General features: G+C 43.8%; 2 protein-coding genes across 2 annotated transcripts; both read right to left on the reverse strand.

Annotated features, from left to right (window-relative positions):
• Window positions 1-1,426: 1,426 nt before the first annotated feature.
• z1C2 (alpha zein) lies at window positions 1,427-2,330 on the reverse strand. The gene has a single exon (NM_001111587.1). It carries the CDS (start codon window positions 2,308-2,310, stop codon window positions 1,519-1,521), a length of 792 nt encoding a protein of 263 aa, NP_001105057.1. The 5' UTR covers window positions 2,311-2,330; the 3' UTR covers window positions 1,427-1,518.
• A 6,791-nt stretch (window positions 2,331-9,121) lies between these two features.
• On the reverse strand, window positions 9,122-10,629 carry LOC100279586 (putative IQ calmodulin-binding and BAG domain containing family protein). Its single transcript, NM_001152583.2, has one exon. It carries the CDS (start codon window positions 10,445-10,447, stop codon window positions 9,254-9,256), a length of 1,194 nt encoding a protein of 397 aa, NP_001146055.2. The 5' UTR covers window positions 10,448-10,629; the 3' UTR covers window positions 9,122-9,253.
• Window positions 10,630-21,572: the final 10,943 nt, after the last annotated feature.

Below are 21,572 nucleotides of genomic sequence, written 5' to 3' on the forward strand. Positions count from 1 at the left end.
TTAAGCCCCAGACCATGCGCTTACGGTGCATAGCGGAACATTTGATGGTTATGTCGGGTTGATTTGATTTGATAATCTGATGTACGCTCTAGAATAATTTAATAATTAAGATTCGATGGTTATACCAGATTGATTTAATAAACCGATGATGCATACCATATTAATTTAATAATTAAGAAATGATGATATATATGTGATCCGGATTAAAATTATGTCAAAGTTATGATTGAGGAATTCTCGCCACCCAAAAGTGCAACATCTTTTTAGTACTCCTGATTAGCTAAAGAAGAATCCAGCAGTATCAAAAACACTTTATGGTTTTCCTTTTTATTTTTGAAGGAATTAATTGTATCAGTCTATATATAATTTGTGTCATGGATGCTCACACAAATTGTGCTTGGATACTCCTATTTTCTATGACATGTGAGTGCAGGGTATGTTGGTTATAGTTTTATGAGCTACACCTAATAAACCATCAAATTAGTAACAAGCTTTCTAATTTAGTTAGATTTACAATTTTAGAACATGCACTTTGTCGGATTCTACACATTGAAGCAAAATGCAATATATTGGACTAAGATACGAGTCCAAATGACGTACCAAGTGCTCTTTGAACAAAACAATCGAATGGCATTGGCCAATTGGTACTTTAAACTTGGGTCTTCACTTTTACAACTAAACAACCCAAATATAAATATTATTTGAGTGGGTTTGGTGTTCATCAGAACGTTCCCATCTTTGGTAATGCTACCTAGCATAAAAGTGAGCTATCACGTTGGGCAGCCCATTCCATGCAATTTTTACCTTCCTCAAAAAAATCTTTGATATATTTATGGTATAATAATTTAAACTTCACATTGATCATAATTTTTTCAGCAAATAAGTTCCATAATTTGGTGTTTGCAATATCGAAATTGTTACTCATAGGGTCTAGTTGATTTAATGACATTGGTGTTGTTAAGTTCACATGCTTCAAAGAATTCTACATGTCTACAATGCTGCATTTGTCTGTAAAATTTGGGTTCTTGTAAAAAATACATGTGTTGAATATTTACCAAAAAATTATAATGCGGTATGACTTTGTGTGAGCATGTTTGGACATAGTTACAAGTTTACTTCTAAACTTATATTATGTTTTGCTTCGTGCAAGTACAAGTGATTTGAATATCCAAGGCCAAAGCATGTGTCCATCACTATATCAAATCAACATACCATATATGTATATACTCAACAAAAAGCGCAAATAATCACATCTATGTTATAAACACACCCTCACACAACCAAACATTAACATTCAATAGGTTGGGCTAGGACATCATTGGGATGATGAAGTAATATTGTATTATCTATGTATTGACCAAGCATGAGTTTAAAATTATGATTTGATGTTTTCAATTATTTATATGATGAACATAGTTCAGAAATATATCGAGATAAATCTCAATCAATATATTGATTATTTCTAGGAAACACATGTCGGTATGAGGGCACCATTGTCGAGTACATCTCATATGTAATCTAAAAGATGGCACCTCCAACGATGGGTTGCTGCAAGGCAGGGTTCATCAAAGAGAACTGGTTGTATGGCAGCAATTGTTGTTGCTGCTGCAGGAAGGTAGCGACCAATGGGTTAGCCACTGCCAATGGATTAAGTAACTGTTGTCGCTGTTGTAGGTACGCAGCAGAGTTTGACACAGCCAGTTGGTTGAATGGAAGCAACTGTTGTAAGTAGGCAGCAGGGTTTGCCACAGCTAGCTGAGTCAGAGCTGGTACAATTTGTTGCAGCAACTGTTGTTGTAGGTACGTAGGTGCATTGCCCACCGCGAGCGGGCTAGATGAAAGTAGTTGTAGGTAGACGGCAGGGTTCACCATGGCTAGTTGACTGAGCACTGGCATAAACTGTTGCAGCTGTTGTTGTTGCTGGTATGCAGCTACGTTCGCCAGAGCAAGTGGGTTGGATGCAAGCAGCTGCTGTTGCAAGTAGGTGACAGGGTTCACCACGGCTAGGTGGCTCAGTGATGGCAGAAACTGTTGTTGTTGTTGTTGCGTTGCAATGGTTTGTAGGGTTAGATGTGCCAAGGATTGTTGTTGCAATTGGGCAATTGGTTGTTGTAAGGCGCTCGCCGCAAGCGCTAGTTGTAGCCTGTAGGCTTGCACGGCTGGATGTTCGAAGCCCATTGAAGTAACTGGTGGGAGGAACTGTGGAATACTGGCACTAGGAGCAAGTGAGCACTGTGGAATAATGAACGCATTTGTTGCGCTCACTAAAAGGGCAAGAAGCGCAAGGAGGGCTAATATCTTGGTAGCCATTGGTGTTAGGTCGTTGCTAGTGCGCTTCGCTTGGTGTGTTTTTGAATGCTGAAAATATTATGGGAGATGTATTAACTACTGATTTGGGAGCTATTTATACATGTGAGATCTCATATATTTTTTTTTGGATTTTGTCTTTTTCCAAACAACAGATAAGATATAGATGATATGGCACTTACTCGATTTTGACATTTAGTTATCAGCTTTATCGGATTATATGGTCTTTGCTGGAAAGATAATTTCCACTACCTACAACAAAACATGTCATTTTTATATAGGAATTCTTTTCATTTATGTGGAATGACATGCATGATCTCTTCACCTTTACACATGTGACAACCTTAACATGATATGAATATGTAAAGTTTGCTATTAAAGCCTTTATAAATGGATATTGTTGTAGTATTGTTCTGCTGGTTAAACAAGCATAGTAGTTAGATGAGAAGTGATTTGACAATGAAGGAACAAATACTAAAAGATTGAGAGTAATTGAAATCCTAGAATGCATAGATGAATGTTGTAATACCCAACTCTGGGAATATAGAAAAAAGGGATACATCTTTATGTGCATGGCCTTCTGTTTCATGAGAATCGTTAAGGAACATATTTAAAGTGAATAATTAACCAATGACATACAAATAATCGATGCATCATGTTGGAGTTTATTTGGTTGTGCATATAATAATAGTAATACTAATAAAGATATATTAGTGTCCAAATGGCGATTTAACCTAATTTACATTTTAGAAATTGGAAATAACATAGAAAAAAAATAAATATATAAATAAATAGATTTATATATAAATTCTTTTCATACTGATATGTGGATTTTTAGAAAATTCACCACAAAAAATTTGAACTTAAATTTGAAATCTAAAAATAGAAAGGAAAAGGAAAGAAAAAAAGACAAGAAAAAAAGAAGTTGGACCGCTGAAACGCATTTCGGCCCAATGCCCCTACGCGTCCGCGCGAGCTAGCCACTTTCACCATCGCGACCGTCTGCACACTCGGGTCGCCTGACTGTTGGGGTCGCGTGTCAATCGATGCATGCGCGCTTCCCTGGGTGATGGCTCACTGCTAGTGGGCCCTACCTCGCATACAGTCTTCTTCGCGCGAATCGCGCCCCGCGGGCGAAACGTAACAGCCGTCCACACGATTTCCTCGGGCGCCTAGGATATAAACCTGGCTGCCACCTTCCCCAGCCGTATGCTTCGAGGGTTTGCGCCACGTTGGGAGTCGCTTCTGTTGTAGCTACCGATAGGAGTGAGAAAGGAGAGAAAAGGAGAGGTCAGAGGGTCGGTGCGGCCGTCGAAGTGCGAGGTGGGCGCGGGAAGCCGAGGGCGGAGTCGAGCAGGGGCGTCTGCGGTGTTCTCGTACGGCGGGGGCGTTTGGGGCATCACCGTGTCGGGACCAGCACACCGTCATTAACAAGCCGGGAGCACCGTCGCACTGGTTTCCCGTGGGCGACCCTGCCCACACCGCTGACACTAGTAAGGTCACAACCTAATAGTTGCCATCATTCCTATGTCGCGCCAATATTGTTTGTGCTCCAAATCATTACCCAGAACCGCTGGTCCGCCGCTCGCTGTGTCGGCGTTCCTCGGGTGCAAGCGACCGTAGCTCGATCTGCGTTGGGAGATAGAAGAAGGCCCTGGAGCGTTGATCGATTGAGGAACTGCTTAGATTAGAAGTCGGATACCGATTCATCTGGGTTAAGAGGGACCGTAGATTGCTGATCGTGGGGCTGTGGGTGGTTTGGATTTCATTAAATTTGGTCCGTCGAATCTTAACCGGAGGGTGGTCAGTGCACGACGCAGTTGTGTGGGCGCGATCTATTCTCGGCCTTCGGATCTGATCCAACGGTCGGGATCCAACAATACCCCTTTGCGATGGATATTTGCTTAAGTGCCCCTAGGGAATTACTGAATTAACCCGCCGTCCACTGCTATTGTAAATTAATTACATCCATGCCCTGATTTTCATATATTGGACCCTGTAGTTTCTAGCATTTGCGTCCGCAGTCCAAATAAAATACCAGGGTTAATAATAAGCCGAGAAAATGAATATTTAGTATAAAAACAATTCCAAAACCTAGATTAATTCATAGAAAATCCATTTTAACTCCTTTTTGGTCCATTCCAGTTGCATTAATTTTGTATTAATATTGTTTATCACTTGGTAACTCTGTTTAGCCATAAAACATAGAGTAAAATTATCCACTTGATTTATTCTATACTAAGCACCTAATAACTTCAGAAAATCGTAACTCTGAATTTAGTGATTCTTGTTCCTACCATCTCGTTATGACACGTAGAATATTATCATGCATTCTGTTCTGCTGTTTGGTGTGATGTTAATTTCTCCTATACCATGTTTGTTTGTATTGTTGCGAGTAGACAAGCAAGCCACTGAGGACCCAGGTGTTCAGCAGGTGGAGACTGCTGAGCAGGATCTCGTTGAAGGCAACTTGTGCCCTTGATCACTTCTATTTACCCAATAATGTTACTGTTAATCATTATGATCTGCATAGGTTAATTTTGATGAGACCCAATAGGTCAACCCAGTTTGACTATCTTTATACCTTGTTTACCACTGAACTTTTGGGTAGTACCTGCTATTGCTTTATGTGGTTTTGGGTATTGAGATACACATTATTCATGATCATGCTTTTATTATCATTTTTTGTTATTTATTGTTCATGATAAGATTATTATGTTAATTGGAACATGGAGCGACCACCCGGAAAAACAGTGCTACCATAAGGGTGGTATGGGACGCCCTTGGCTGACTAATTAGGAAAGCTAGTGGAAGACTATCTTACCCGAAAGGGGCAAGGATAGTAGGGGAGTGGTCGGTGTAGGGAGGTTCTCGGGTTTTGCTGTGATGGCGGTCAGACGGGGGATCCTTGTAGCGGGTTTTCTAAAGCTAGTGGAACTTTGTAAAGGCCTCGTAGTGTTACCCTGTCTCGCTTCCATGGTAGAGGTGTATGGGATTCATGACCCCTTGGCAGATGGGTAACATGACTTGTGGGTAAAGATGTGCAACATTTGCAGACTATAAAACTGGTATATCAGCCGTGCTCATGGTCATGAGCGGCTCAGACCCTCACATGAGTAACATATGGAATTAAATTTAATTGGTCATTTGCATTGTATTGTGGTTTATTATTAGTTTTGATCTATTATTACTCTGGTTTGGTATATACTTATGTTTAGTAACTACTAATAAAATTTGACCAACTTATTAAAAGTAATGCTCAGCTTTAATCATTATTTATTGATCAGCCTTACACTTCACATGAGCTCCCACCTTTGGTGAGTTCATGCACATTATTCCCCACAACTTGTTGAGTTATGATCTTTTGTGAGCTCACTCTTGCGATATATAAACCCCCACAGGTGAAGAGCAGGTGGTCCAAGAGGATCCCTACAACGAGGAATATGAGCTTATCTAGGTGGTGTCTCCTAGTCAACTTGATGGCACCAAGGAATAATTATTTAGTTCATTTTATTGTTATCATCTATTTTTGTAAGACTTCCGCTATGTAATAATGATACTTGTGACATTTATCTCTATACACTTTGTCATTATATATGATGTTCTTCTTTGGCGAACATATGATACGCACCCGGCTTTATCCCTTAAATCTGGATGTGACAGAAGTGGTATCAGAGGAAATGTTGACTACAGGACAGAACCTAGATAGAACTAGACAAAACCCTTATCTACTTACCTTTACTCTGATTCTTTCTATACTTTTCTTGATCATGTCTCACCTTTTGCTGTTCTACTCTGACTACTCTTATCTTTTCTACTCTAGAAAGACAAGGAGGATTTCACATCTTGGAATCCTACATTTATGACCCTTTAAAGAGATAGGAGACCTAAGACAAAATTAAAATTATTTTCTCTACCTGAAGTGATTGGATGTTTGTTCTGATGGTAAATGCTTGATTTGCTTCTTTGGTTGATTGAAATAGTATAGCAGAGCATTCTAGCATGTACCACCATAAGGTAATGAATTAGAAGTAGTAGTTGACACACTAATCTACTTAGCTAATAAAACCCTCAAAAGATTCTGTCTCGCAATTACTCGTCTTATCTACAATTCTATCTTACCATGTATTTCTAACCCAGATGGTCAATACCAGGAAGGGAGGCGGAATCGATCTACCTGTCAACCCCCACAACAGGAGGATTGTTAGACAACCACAATCAGAAATGAATCCTCTGAATCCTCCACCAGCTAGGACAGATCTAGTGCTTGCCGCTCAAATGCAGATGCTACAACAGATGGCAAACACAATGACTAAGATGCAGGCTCAAATGAGGCAAGAACACCAAGAGATGCGTCAGGAAAGGTAGAAGATGTGAGAGGAAATTTGGCAAGAACGAATGGTGCACCAGCAATAACCACCAATGCCTCCTCCACCACCACTAGCTCCACCCTAGGACAAGCACTGGGAGTTCATGAGTCACAAGCCACCTACATTCGCCAGCTCTTCAGATCCATTACATGCTGATGATTGGTTGAAATCAGTGGAGAAGATGCTTAATATCGCCCAATGCTCTGACCAGGAGAAGGTGCTCTATGCTTTTGGTCGTCTTACTAGCCCCACTGCTGATTGGTGGGATTCTTACACTGCTGCCCATGATGTTGCCAATATTATTACCTAGACAGAATTTGCTATACAGTTTGGAAACTACCATATTCCTGTTGGACTAATGAAGATAAAGAAGGAATTCCTATCACTGAAGCAAGGCGATATGTCAGTCAGTGAATAATGTGACAAATTTATTCAGCTATCAAGGTATGCTCTAGATGAAGTTGCAGATGATGAAAGAAAGCAGGAGCATTTAATGGAGAGACTTGTTGGACCACTTCAGTATTCGCTGGTTGCTTACACCTTTCCATCATTCCAAAGGCTCCTAGACAAGGCTTTTAATGTATGCTTTGGAGTCATGGCTCTAGTACAAGGCTTTTTAGACAGGGCTGACCTATCATGGCTCCTAGACAAGGCTTTTTAGACAATAACATGGCTCTAGTACTTGTCTATAGGATGGGTCATACATGCCTCTATGATAGGTCTGTCTATCACTATAGTAAGACATTCTCAATACTATGGCAAGGCGATGGCATGCCACTCTGTATGACTCCATGATCATGGCAAGATGGGAGTTGTTGGATCTCTATTGAGCAAGACCCCTAGTCTAGCCAATATGTAACCCTCTATCTTCCTTTTGTTTATAGAAGGAAGGTGTATAAAAGTGTACAAGGGGATTCCAAGAATTTTGAATGGCAAGTTAAGGGCAGGCATAAAGGCAAACTAAAGGCCATTAGGCTAGAAATCTGTCCGGACCCAAATGGAGAGGGAGAGCTAGAAGGTCATGGCACGATGTTGAAACTTACCTTGTAATCTTCTTTACATTTATATTCATCAATTCTTCAAACACAAGAGGACATAGTTTACTACACATTTCGTGGTGCGAACTCTCTAAAATGTCCTCGTGTTGGTACCAAGCTACACCCTAGTTGAGTGCACATCTAGCCCACTTGCCTACTCTATAGGTATCAATCATTTTTTTATCTTTTGGGTATGTTCGGTATCTAATATTGTGTCACAGTGATAAATGTTATGAAAAATTATATACCTCTACAAAGATGTAATCATTGTACTTGGAAGAGAGAAAGTAAAAACATAACTAGAGTTAGGTTTCCTTGTATCTAGAGGTGTACTTATTTTGAAATAGTTTTGAATTCTAAAAGTGTACTTATCATTGGGAAGATAGAGTAGTTGTTAATTTATTTTTGTTTTAGCTAAATCAAATTTACTTGTCTTTTTGTTGGTTAATTAGTGTGAATTGAGGATAGCTAGAAATGCGAAAATGGGAACGAGCAGGTCAATAGGTGGCCCAAACAGGTAAGCGGAAGACTCTTTTGAGCCTGAGCCAGTATCTAGCGTCCGCGACCCAAAACCGAAACCAGATGCGGGTAGGGTTCTAGTCGCCGGCGATGGACACGGTTGCCATGAAATTTAAACGTCAAAGCATTCTTGACCTTGGTATTTGATTCAGGTTTTTAATCCAATCCCCTTAATAAACTCATTTTGTGGTTCATTCTCTATGTGTTGAATATTTTGTGGTTCATTCTCTATGTGGTTGAATATTTCTTGAATCGAATTCGTTTTTATATTTCCCTGTTAGGTTTAATTGAGACTGCTAAGGTCTCGTTTGTTTCCTTTCATTTTAAGGAATTGGAATCTTGCTAATGGAATAGGCTATTTTTTAAATATAACATTCCACTATTTATCAAAGTTATCATATAAGTCTATCTCAAATTCATGAGGTGAAAGATGTAAATTGATTATATAGATTTACATGCTATTTTTTCGATATACAACTTATAACACACTCTTTACTTGCTTCGCTATAACATGAATGTAGTATATAACTATCTCTCTCATATAATCTAAGATAATATACAATTATATTATATATATAAATATATGAACTTAATTTTATCTAAATTATAATTATTAAAATAAAATTTAATTCCAACGAAACAAACAGACCTAAAATCAAACAAGGAAAGAATAATTCGGCAGGATAAGAGATGGATAACGGTACCCACATTTTATGATGGTCTCCCTCAGCCTAGATGTGTGCCGGTTTCGGTTTAACTGATGATGATACCAACTGTACGCTCAAAAACCTCCTCGGATTTCAGCTCGACTGTAAAAAAAACTTGGAAACCATCGTAGCAATCAAACATTCAGAAACTTGTACAGTAAAAAAATGAAGACATCATTTTATTTCTCGATGCAAAACGGGAACAAACATCCATCCCGGTAGTTTTGGGGGCACAAAAACAAATGAAACGAAGTTTACAAAACAATAATCAACTAATATTTCGTCGCTACAGACAAGGAAAGCAGAGCTGTCCTCAATCGGTGTAGCACCTATTGCTCCCCTTCCCATCCTTCTTCAGCTTCTTGCCCCGCCGGCGGCGGCGCTCGGCGTCCTCCACCCGCCGCACGGCGCGCTCAAGCGCGTCCACGCGCTCCGCCAGAGCCCCGATCACCGCGCACTGCTGCGCGTTCTGCTCGCACAGGGCCGCGACCATCTCCATAACCTTCCGAGTGTCCAGGGCGCTGTCGGCAGCTCCGGCCTCCCCTGTCGGCCTCATCACCTCGCTCGTCATCGGTGTCTGCGGGGGCGCCTCGGTGGAACCCGTCGCCGCAGTTGTAGGCTCCGCTTCATCCGCCACCATCTCCCATTCGCCCTCATTGGAGACTTCCGTCTGGTCGCCGTTAATGTGCCCGTCGTCCTGCTTATTTTCGGATTCCTTCACCGCTTCTGGCACCGCCTCGCTGTCAGCTTTGCCCCCGTCCACCTCCATATCGGCAACCGTCTCAGCCGCCGCATTCACCCCAACCCCGCCGCTGTGCTCAGCGGCGACCGGCATCTCCGTCGCCTCCGCGCTGTCGTCCACCATCTCGGACGTCACCTCAGACTCGTTCTCCTCCGCCACGACCTCCGAATCCGGCGCCGGCTTTGGTTCGAGGGCGTCAACAGCATCCTGCAGCGCGAGGACCCGCTTGGTGACCCTCTTCCGGTATTCCCGCGCGCCTCGCACCGCATCGAGCCGCAGCAGCATCTTCATCAGCGTCTCCCCGACGGCGATCCGCGCCCTCGCGTCCCCGCGCAGCGCCTCCGCCTCGCGCGCAACCTTCTCTCCGACCTCCGCCGCCTCACGCTCCACCTCACGAACAGCACGCACCGACTTCCTCGCCATGAACCCGCGCGCAGCGGCCTGCAGCCTAATCGCCGCCGCCTCCGACGACGGCGCCCGCTTCCTCAGCACCGCCGCCTGTGGCATCCTGGCCGCCCCGCGCACCGGCTCCGGATCGGAACCGACGAAGCGGACGGGAACGGAGACCGACCTCGAAGACTCGACCCTGGGCCGCGGGTCCACCTTCACCGCCTCCGGCGCGGCTTCTGCGGCGGCCGGGAAGAACCCGCCGACGCCGCGGGACGGAGCGGGGTGCTGGTACCGGTAATAGGGGTAGGCGTAGTGGTACGGGGAGGTGTAGTAGTAGTCGTAGGGGTCGTCGTAGAAGAAACGGCGAGACGCCATTGCTGCTGGTGCGTTGGGCTTTTGTTGGAGCTGCTATTCCAGTTGCTCTGTGATTGATGGTGTGATGGTAGGGGATGTTGTCGCGGTGCCTATATACGACGAGTGCGAAAGTTCGAGAAGGCTTTGGTCGTCTTCGGAATGTTCCGGAGCTTCGAATTGCTTGAGCACTGGGACGAGTTTTGTGGTTCGGGAGGGTTCTGGAAACGTGGGGAAAGGAGGGGTCAACGACTCTGGTGACGCGTGGGCCCATGTTTGTCATGGTCGTCAGTAGTGACCACATAGGTGTTAGCTGATATGGATTTCCTTTATATAGATATTCGTATTTGTATTTCATTTTAATATAAGTATGTCTAAATTTGATTTCTAGTACTTTTCTTTTTCAAGTTCTAAATTCGTATTTGGTAAAACCGGCATATATCCAATAATTTTAGCATGCGTGAATTTCGATAAAACCATTTAAAACTTATTTTTATCACTAATTATTATTTATAGATGAATATAATTTAAATAATGTATCCACATTTTAAAATGTTAAAATATATTTATATGATAAATAAATAACCATGTTAATCTTATATTTATATTACTAGTGATATTGACATGGTTTTATAACACATAATTCATGTCTCAGTTAGTCCACGACTCAATCCGAGACGCTACTTATTGACAATCACTCATTATGAACCAACCATAAGGGACAAATCAACCTTGTGTTCGCCAACCTGCATAGGGCAACAACCAACCATGCCATCAGAACCGAGAAAAGGAGCGAAGCTGATCCAAGCTACCCCAATCGACATATATCACTCTGACAAGAGCGATGGATTACCCAAGGAGGAGCGGGAATGGGAGATGAGATTGCAGGGTTGGAAGAATACATACCTAGATCTAGATCACGTCGCAGAGAGGCTACGCGGCGGAGTTGGTATGGAACATGTGAGACGACGAGGTGGCAGATCGGATAGGCAAGGTGATGGCACATGTGGGACCGTGGAACCCTAGAGAGTGGAGAGGCGTGCAGGTTGATCAGAACTGATGAGGAAGGGTGAGACGGGCATGAGCACACACCTACCGAGGATGTCGTGGACGATGACGAGGAGGTGGTCCGGTGCGTGGGAGGAGACTACATCGGTAGAGATGTCGATGATGCCAGAAACGGATTACTCAGCATGATCTAGTGTCGAGCGGTCGTTGCCATTGCACATGTTCGCCGGCAGTCGCGGGGTCAGAGCCGATGGGGACATGATGAAATGGCACTAGGGAGCCCTGGGCATGCCGTGGAAAACTAGAACGTGCATCGACGTTGAGCGAGCGAGTCTGCGTGGACTGGATTCCCACTTAATGATGGTCGCCTTCATGTTCGTGGCGATCTTTTTGGCGTACCAAGAAGAACCATCACACAACTACTGACCCACTCGAAAAAACACTAGGGATGAAAGAGCCGATGACAAGGGCGAATTGAAGAACGCACGGTGATGGCTATGCCATCGTCGATGTGGATGAGCACAACGTAGAGTGCGGGCGACTTTCTCTGACTGGACAATAGATCCACGTTTCCTATGAAGAGAAAACATGATATGGATTTGCTGGCTTCTTTACTAACTCCAATGCTTCTAGCCCTCATACTCACATAGCTTGACCGATTTCTCGCCCTCATTCAAGGATGACTCAAATGCAAGAAGGGGAGGATGATGAGGACATCCACACCACTGATATATCCATGTCAATATAAGTACCAATTTATGTCCCATTACTCACACTCATGTTTGTCAACTCAACCATTAGGTGAATACACTCTTGAGTTCATGTCCATCATATTTAGACCATGGAGACCCGTCCACTCTTGTTTTGCTTAGGAACCAGGGAGAAGACCGAAAGGGAAAAGGATTTGAGCAAGCTAGATTCGAACCGCAGAAGAACACCAACTTGTGACGGTCACCACGGTCACATGCAGACTTCGATTTGGAAGGTCATGTACTACATGGAAAGCTTATCAAGTCTACTTTCATATGGATCTAGAATTATAGTCATATCTTTTCTAAGGCCGACGCAATCATTGTTTCCTTATCAAGAGCTTTCCTGCCTTTTCTGCTATGGTGTTGTGTCACCCTATTTTGCCCCAATGGGTCGTGTATCAAGTTGGATCCATTAGGGACGCATCCTAGTGTTGCAGCATGACCCCAATACCCTTGTGGCCATCCTCCTATGTTTATAAACGCCCTAGCCGTCACCAAGAACAACGGGTTTTGTTTAGATCAAGTTTAGCTCTCGCTACTTGCTTGTAAGCGCGCGTGCTGTCGCCCGTCTTCTTGTCTTCGGAACCCCACCTTATTGGAGATTGGGTCTAAAACCTACGTTTACATCCGGTAATTCAGTACTTGTTCTTGCTAGTTCTTCGATTGCTTGTAGGGCGAGTGCCCTAGTAGCTGGGATGTTGTGCTCCACAAGATCGTGACAACCATAGGAGTTGGTGTGTCAGCTGCTAAGGCACAACCTCCTCGAAAGGCTATAGTCGGGCCGTGAACGTCGTCTCCTCCACCAATCGAGTTGTTCCACACCCTCTCATCGAAAGATTGGGAATTCACCTAACGGGTGCACATCACCCACTCATGTGCAGCTAGAGAGAGAGTCACATATGTGAAAATAATTTGTGGAGGCACAAATTAAGCCTCTGCACGGATTCGAACTCGAGACCTCTGCCTCTGATACCATGTTAGAGTGGACAAGCTTATCAGTTCAACCCAAGAGTTAAGCTGTTGGGAGAAGGTAGGCAATCCACTATACACTTTAACAACATATTCCATATGTGTCCCCCATGTCCTAGACATGTGTCTCATCGGTCGGCAACCGCATCGACGACATGATCCATTCTATCATGTCCTTGCGCCCGTCATTGTCCCCAGGTTTCAGCCACCATGTTTAGTCACCTAGCTTCTCTAGTTCCTCAGTCAAGACTTAACGCTGAGCCGCTCATCCTTCGCTGATCCCGGTCCATCGATACGAACTCGTATGACCTTCACCTTCGCCATCGACCACTGTCATCGGACTCCACACTTGCGCACCACAAGCCAAGACACATGTTGCACCAATAATATCATGCCTCGATTAGTCCATCCGACTAAATCAAAGACGCTATACTTACTGATGATTACTCATCAGAACTCAAACCACAAGGGCATATATCAACTTTGTGTTCATAGAAAACAAAAGTACCCAATTTAAGAAAATATACAATAGCGATATCTAACATTTAATATAATAAACAATTTCAAAATAAAAATATGAACATTTTCTATAAATCATAATTAAAATAAGAAAGATAGACTATCACCAAAATCTTGCTGATATTTAACTAAGGGATTACGTGACATGCATCAATTCATAGTACCTTTTGCTTTGTCATTCTCAAAGACTAATATATGGTTTACCTTGGAAAAAGCGCTAGCATAGTGGGTGCGTGTTTACAGGAGCGAGGAGTGTGCATATGAGTCTATAAGGACATGTATAGTGGCGTGGTTCTCCAAACACAAGAGATAATTAAGAGAGTGTATTATACAATAAGTGTCTATAAATATAGTCTATTAATAAATACAGAAGTAAATATGTTTGTACAACATCGGATCTATAGAACAGACGACGAATTCGTACAATGGGAGGTGAGATGTCTATTGCTACTTGGGTTACAAGCCAGATGTGTCTCTTCATGGAGAGACGGCTCCACGATTTTTTAACAAATAACTCTTTTATACACCTCAAGAGCCTCTACATTAATCATCACATTACATACCCTAATGCATCTGCATCGTGTGTTTTGAAAGAAAGGTTAAGATTGGTTTTCCAAGATGGTGACACAAAAGCTCGCTGCCTGAGATCATTACTGTCAGACCTGTTCAAACTACAAAGATCAACTATAATGTTTGTTGAAGCATTGGAAAAAGCCAAGTCACCGATAAAGGATGCCATTACCATCCTGGATGCAATACCACATGACGTGATGCTTCTAGGTCCAAATGCAGCCTTTTCCTATGCTGGTGCAACATCAGATGTCCATGATTATAGTCAAGGCGTCGATGAACAAGAATGTGAGACGGTTACAGTTGCAGGGACCGCTCTGCTTGTATCAACCACAAAAGGAAGCCGAAGAAAAAAAATACAGCAATTACGGACATTCCTCAGCCACACTTCCAGCGTGACAGAAGGGGAAAAAGGAGAAAATGCGAAAGATGTTGTAAATACGACATAGGGCACAATGCGGCAACATGTGAAAAATCACAGCAGAACATTGTCATTGTCAAAAGACCAAGAGGGAGGCCAAAAGGCACTGACAGTGCCAAAAATGTTGAGAATGAAAATGCACATAACCAAACAGAAGATTGCACATCGGCTGATGACGACAAGCTTACATTTTTAGAATTAAATAGATAGAGAAATGAAAAATATTTAACCTGTAACAGTTAATAAATTCTCACTTCTTATGACTGAATCTAAGTAATGCTGCTTGGGTGAATCAGCTGAGGTGGTAAACATGTATGACTGAATGCCTGAATCTAAGTAATGTTGCTTGATTTAGATCATTGTATTCATGATTGAATGGCTGGGTTATGAATTACTGGACGATTGAATGTTTGAATGTCTGAAACACAAAAACAAGGTATTTCGAAAACACATACCTTAATTAACTTACTGATCAACACTTGTTATAAATAGAAAAAAGACAAAAAAATGTAATGACTGTGCAGAAAAAATATCGTAAAAAGCATATAAAAAACTAACTATATGTTAGGTGATAATGAAGACATATATAACCTTTCTAGATGATTGGGAAATATCTACATTTGCAACATCCTTCAGAATGGTAGAGTCCCTTTCAACATCAGACCTTTCTCTCTGGTCTGGTTGATCATAATCTTTAAAGTGTTGCTTAATATGTCATTAATCTTAGCTGAAGTATCCTGGGAAAATGAAAAAAAAGCATTAGATACGAATTAACAAAAAATAACTCCAATAATATATGTGACTTATAAAGTTCACATGTAATGAAGAAAAGACTTTCTCTGCCTGGTTATCATCTTGAACATCACCCTCGTCGACATTAATACCCATCTGAGTGTCAGACTATGATCACATAACAAAAAACTATAAAAAACTGAACATTGAATAAAGATTGAATGGCTTAATAATAAATTTAGCGTAATGTTATTCAGTAGCTTACAAAATAATGACCTAGATATCGAAGTACTTAGTAACATCGAATGAATTAAAAAAGTATGCAAAGACCTGAACTGAGGGTGTTGGGGCATATCAGCATCTGGCCATTGATGTCCAACACTCCCTCCGCGAGGGTCTAGGCTCCTATTTACATCATGAACATTAACGTCGGCACCATCAACCCCCCCCCTCTCGATGTCATATGGTGGGCCTGCACTTGTGCATCCTCCACATCGTCATTAACATTGACACTATCAAACATCCTGTCCATGTCATCATGGTAGTTGTTGGAGACCAAAAAGAGCAGCGCGGACAGTCCGGCCCTGAGGCCGGACGGTCCGCGCGTGCGCAGAGTCAGTTAGGGTTCCTAGTTTCTCGCGGGATTTGTTACCTAAAACCGTGGGATTAACTGGAAATCAGTTGGAAGCGGATCCAGACCTCCCCTTTATATAGATGAAGGGCTACGGCCGATTGAACCCCCAACAATCGAACAAATCAAGTCTATTTCTCGTTTTTACCTTACGCATTAGGAATAGTTCTAGTCTAGTTCTAGTTTAGCCTCTCAATCTCCAAATTCTCCGCCTCTCTTCGACTCTACGTCGATTAGAGGAGTCTAGGTCGGCCTGCCGAGCCTAGACAACACCTAGGATCTCTCCTCCCCGACGAGATCCCTCCCGGGAGCGAGATCCAGGCGCCGCCGGCGACCTTCGCCACCCCCTGCGCACGCGCGGACCGTTCGGCCTATAGGCGCGGACCGTCTGGCGTCAGGCAGGGAACCTTTGCCCCTGCTCCAGGCCGCGGACCGTCCGGTCCCTGGTCGCGGACCGTCCGCGCCTGTGCAGAGAGCACCGCCGCCGGTTCTTGTTGAGTGTTTGGCGCCCGAAAAAGGTGTCAACATACTTTTGGCGACTCCGCTGGGGAAGGTGTTTAGATCTACTAAAAATCAGGCCCTCAAATGGCCGGTTCTAAAGATCACACCGATATCTCCCCGGACAATATCCTGAAGCCGGCTGTTGAAAGTCTGACGGCCGATGAGCAACAGCAATACGAGGACTACATGCGTCAAGCGAGAGAGAAATTCTTATCACAATACACGGTGGATCGCCACCAGAAAGTTGTCAAACATGGAGAAACCGACGTCGCATCTCTTCTATCTTCGCTTCAAGTCCCCAACGTAAGTAAACGTAAGTAAACCCGACGACATCCAATTTATTAAACAGTATGTAGATCATCAGCAGAATCAAAAGAAACAACAGATTGGAGGGTTAGAAGAGTCAATTAGAAAATTAACGCATACGTTGGAGAAGTCTGTTGCTCCTAGTTTTCCATCATATGAGACTAGTAACATGATATCTATGTCTAATACATCGGCAACAAATGGGGATTTGCAGACCCAACCATTATATGGTATGCCGATGAACTCATATCCAGGGCAAGTACCACTGCCGCCATCCCTGCTTGGCAGATCGGCGCCCCTGAATACGGTCGGACCGTCCGAGCTTCTGCCCGGACCATCTGGCCCATATGCGGACCGTCCGGCTTGCTCTGCCGGACAGTCCGGGGCCGCCCTAGGACCGCCGCCGTCCCTGTTTGGCAGATCGGCGACCCTGGACGCGGTCGGACCGTCCGAGATGCTACCCGGACCGTCCGACCCTTACGCGGACCGTCCGGCTTTCTATGTCGGACAGTCCGGGGCCGTACCGGGACTACCGCGTGGCGCCCCAATAATGGCGAACATGACCGGCCAGTTCGGATGTACCACCGTACAAACCAGATACACATATGCGGAACATGCTGTTGCACACCATGCACCAAATTATTACACACCACAACAGCAGTATATTTCGCCTTCTACATATTTAAACCATAATGCACCATATAATCACAGACCGATCAACACTATCGATCGGTCACGGCAAGAAGGTCGGTATACTAATACCCGACCAAATGAGCCCCACAACCCAGGATCCGGTGGTCTACCACCGGGTGCAATGGAAAAAATTAGGGAAGAGATGACTGAACTATTTCGAGATAAGTTCGGAGTTAATGTAGCCAGAATAGGGCAATCATACCAAAAGCCATATAATCACCGGTTTGACATTGTCCCATATCCACAAGGGGCAAGGATACCGGAATTTTCTAAGTTTTCTGGTGAGAATGGGAGAAGCACATACGAACACATAAGCCAGTTCCTAGCACACCTAGGCGAATTGGCTGATGGAGAAGCATTTCGTGTTCGGTTATTTTCTTTATCGCTTACTGGTACTGCTTTTGCATGGTACGCCGCCCTGCCTCCTAATTCCATTAATTCCTGGAATGAGTTAGAAAATAAATTTCATAAACATTTCTTTGCCGGGGAATATGAATTAGGATTAGCTGACTTAGCTTCAGTCCGACAAGGACGCGAAGAATCGGTTAATGATTATATCCGGAGGTTCCGGGACACTAGAAATCGATGCTTTCGGATCCATGTTGCAGACAAAGAGCTAGCAGGGCTAGCTTTTAATGGGTTGCTATCCTACTTAAGAGATAAATTAGATGGAACCCAGTTCTTTTCGATAGCCCAGCTACATCAGCGGGCTTTAGCCTGTGAAAGCCGATTTAAAGAGACATCAAAATCGGTCACCCGTACTATACATCTAATAGAGCGTGATAGTTCAGATGATGAATCCGCAGATGTATATACCGCTGAGTTTATTTGGCCAACAAAGGCCAAATCTTCAGCATGTTCTTCCTTACAGCCGGTTCAAAAGAATCGGCAAGAAGAGATTAAATTCACCTTTAATGTTGCCAAATGCGATAAGATATTTGATGAGCTACTTAAAAATGGCAACATTAAATTAACTCATAATATCCCTCCTATAGATGAATTAAAGAGGCGTGCTTATTGTAAGTGGCATAATTCTTTCTTTCATGCCACCAATGACTGTAATGTTTTTCGTCGACAGGTACAATCGACCATAAATGAGGGCCGGTTGGCTTTTCAGGAAATGCAAGTGGACACACAACCATTTTCTGTTAATACAATAGATGTTGCATGCGAAAAGATCTTAGTTCGGCCCGAAATGGCCGATAAAAGCAAAAGCAAAGACATCATCATTGACGATCCTCGCACGTCAAATATATCGCAAAAGGAGATTGCTCGAAAGGCTCCGGACGATAAGGCTAAAAAGTCTGGAGGCACCGGGGGGCAGGCACAATTAATGAGCCAAGCACGACAGCCTGGCCTGAGCATCACAGACGGTATGACACCTACGTGCGGACGGTCCGGTGCTTAGACAGACGGTTCGACTAACTCTGCCGGACAATCCGCCTATGGCCAAAGGCGTCAGCCTCCACATAAAGCCTTAAAAGGGAAAGAGACGCAACGACAAAGCACATATGGTCGGTTGATCAAAACTGACTCTACTTTTGATCAGTTGCTCTCCAAGAATACTAGCAAGAAGACCGTTCTACGTGATCGGTCAACGAAGAAACCTCGGTCACCTGCTAAAACAAAACGGGTAAACAAAACGGCTCGAAAGGCGACACAACAAGCATCGCCTATTCATCCTATGAGACCAAGGTACTTTCCACCCGTTTACTCATCGTCGGTATATTATCCTATTCACACATGGAATGGTACGATGATGAATCCATGGTATATGTATAGTCCCTTTGTCTATCCAGGCTGGGGGGCACCTCCATTCTATTCCTTTTGATCCATTGATCAAACGGTCATGGCCGAGAAAGATAAAATCTGAAACGACCTTTATATTGGTGCTTTATTGAATGATCTCCATATTGAAAAGCCGGTGACTTACATCAGGTTTAGTTCATATGCTTTTGGTTCGTCAACCTTCACCAAAAGGCAGGGGGGCATATGTTGGAGACCAAAAAGAGCAGCGCGGACAGTCTGGCCCTGAGGCTGGACGGTCCGCGCGTGCGCAGAGTCAGTTAGGGTTCCTAGTTTCTCGCGGGATTTGTTACCTAAAACCGCGGGACTAACTCGGAAATCAGTTGGAAGCGGATCCAGACCTCCCCTTTATATAGATGAAGGGCTACGGCCGATTGAACCCCCAACAATCGAACAAATTAAGTCTATTTCTCGTTTTTACCTTACGCATTAGGAATAGTTCTAGTCTAGTTCTAGTTTAGCCTCTCAATCTCCAAATTCTCCGCCTCTCTTCGACTCTACGTCGATTAGAGGAGTCTAGGTCGGCCTGCCGAGCCTAGACAACACCTAGGATCTCTCCTCCCCGACGGGGTCCCTCCCGGGAGCGAGATCCAGGCGCCGCCGGCGACCTTCGCCAACCCCTGCGCACGCGCGGACCGTTCGGCCTGTAGGCGCGGACCGTCCGGCCGTGAGGCAGGGAACCTTTGCCCCTGCTCCAGGTCGCGGACCGTCCGCGCCTGTGCAGAGAGCACCGCCGCCGGTTCTTGTTGAGTGTTTGGCGCCCAAAAAGGTGTCAACAGTAGTCCTGAACTTCTTCAACCTCCGCATCATGAACACCAGCTTCAGCGTCAACACGTGTCCGATCCTATATATGATATAATGTTTGAATATCTAAATGAACAGTAAACGATTTGATATTTTTTAGAATGAACATGATGTATGCTGAACTAAACCATCATATCATCAATGGAAAAAAATCTAAGAAAAAAAAGCATCGATTCAATGTTATCCTGTTGATGATCGGTCGCTCCATGATGCACTACATCATCATCGTCCACCTGGACAATCTGCACACCATCCTCGTCGTTTCGACTCTTCTTGAAAACACGTTTCTAAAAAAAAATGATAAGAATCATATAAGAAACACAATTTTATGTCTGACTAAAAAATATATAAAAAAATTATAGAATGACTGAACAAAACGACTGATGAAACCTACAATTGAACGACTCATCGCACGCTTTGCTCGGGCAGAATATGCAGTGGGGGTATCTGTCATTTTGCCAGAACCGATAGTAGATCTGACTACCCTTCCCTGATTTTCTGTTGGGCCTTTGATACATCTCTATCGAAACGTCTCAAAATCCTAGAAACCTCTTCCTTACGAGCGCCATCAACAATTGGAGAAATCATACCAGCAAGCATAGGCTCTAAGCAAGGTATCCCATGTGTGTCCACCTCTGGGACTTCTAGTTTAGGATGGGGATGAACTGGCGAGCTATAGGTAGGGGTACAGGCTGATGCATTCTCAGGAGAAGGTGGAGGAACATGCTCACAAAAGGGGGAGGGGAGGGACTGATGTATTTAAGGCTATCCGCAACCGTTACCCCTAAATTTTTCTCCTTATATCACTTTTCTCCCTATTTTCTCCCCTATTTTTTCATCTCCCGCAGCAGTTCCCCCCTAAATACTTCCCCTATACCCCACTACCACTATAAAATATCATTTTCTATACCAACTATCAATTTTTTATCTACTAACAATTACTCGTGAACACACATCACAGTGTTTAGGGTGATGAACAATAACACGCTAGATCTAGGGGAGAGAGAAGGAAGCCGACGCGTAGGGGACGCTGTAGGGGGCAACGCTGCGGCCGTAGGGTGCCCCATACAGCCGACATGCAAGGGGAGGGAGGGCGGTAGCGTCGAGCGCTGCAGATAGCCTAAGGAGAAGGGGGAGGGGTAGGGACACGGTCAGATGTTGGCCTAGGGCCCCTCGAAGCAGACCTTTTGTAGCCTCTACGCACGTTTTATGTTTTCTTCACAAAGCTCCCTGTTGCTCTGGAATAACCCAGGTGGGGCAGCCCATATACCATCCTGCTCCTGCTGCACCGCACAAAGAACATCACTATATGGAATGCCAGCAACATCCTTGAGCTACAAAAAATAGTCGCAAAACAAAAATATATATAAAAACATAAAAAACATCCGATGCAGAAAAATGGTGTTGAGCGTAGAAAAAATAACAAAACGTTATGCA

Source organism: Zea mays, chromosome 4 (genome assembly GCF_902167145.1).
Source record: "Zea mays cultivar B73 chromosome 4, Zm-B73-REFERENCE-NAM-5.0, whole genome shotgun sequence".
In the NCBI taxonomy this organism is placed as follows: Eukaryota; Viridiplantae; Streptophyta; class Magnoliopsida; order Poales; family Poaceae; genus Zea; species Zea mays.

What these genes read in the sequence shown, in the direction of transcription:
- z1C2 (NM_001111587.1), bottom strand. Translation starts at nt 2,310, where the DNA reads ATGGCTACCAAGATATTAGCCCTCCTTGCGCTTCTTGCCCTTTTAGTG.
- LOC100279586 (NM_001152583.2), bottom strand. Translation starts at nt 10,447, where the DNA reads ATGGCGTCTCGCCGTTTCTTCTACGACGACCCCTACGACTACTACTAC.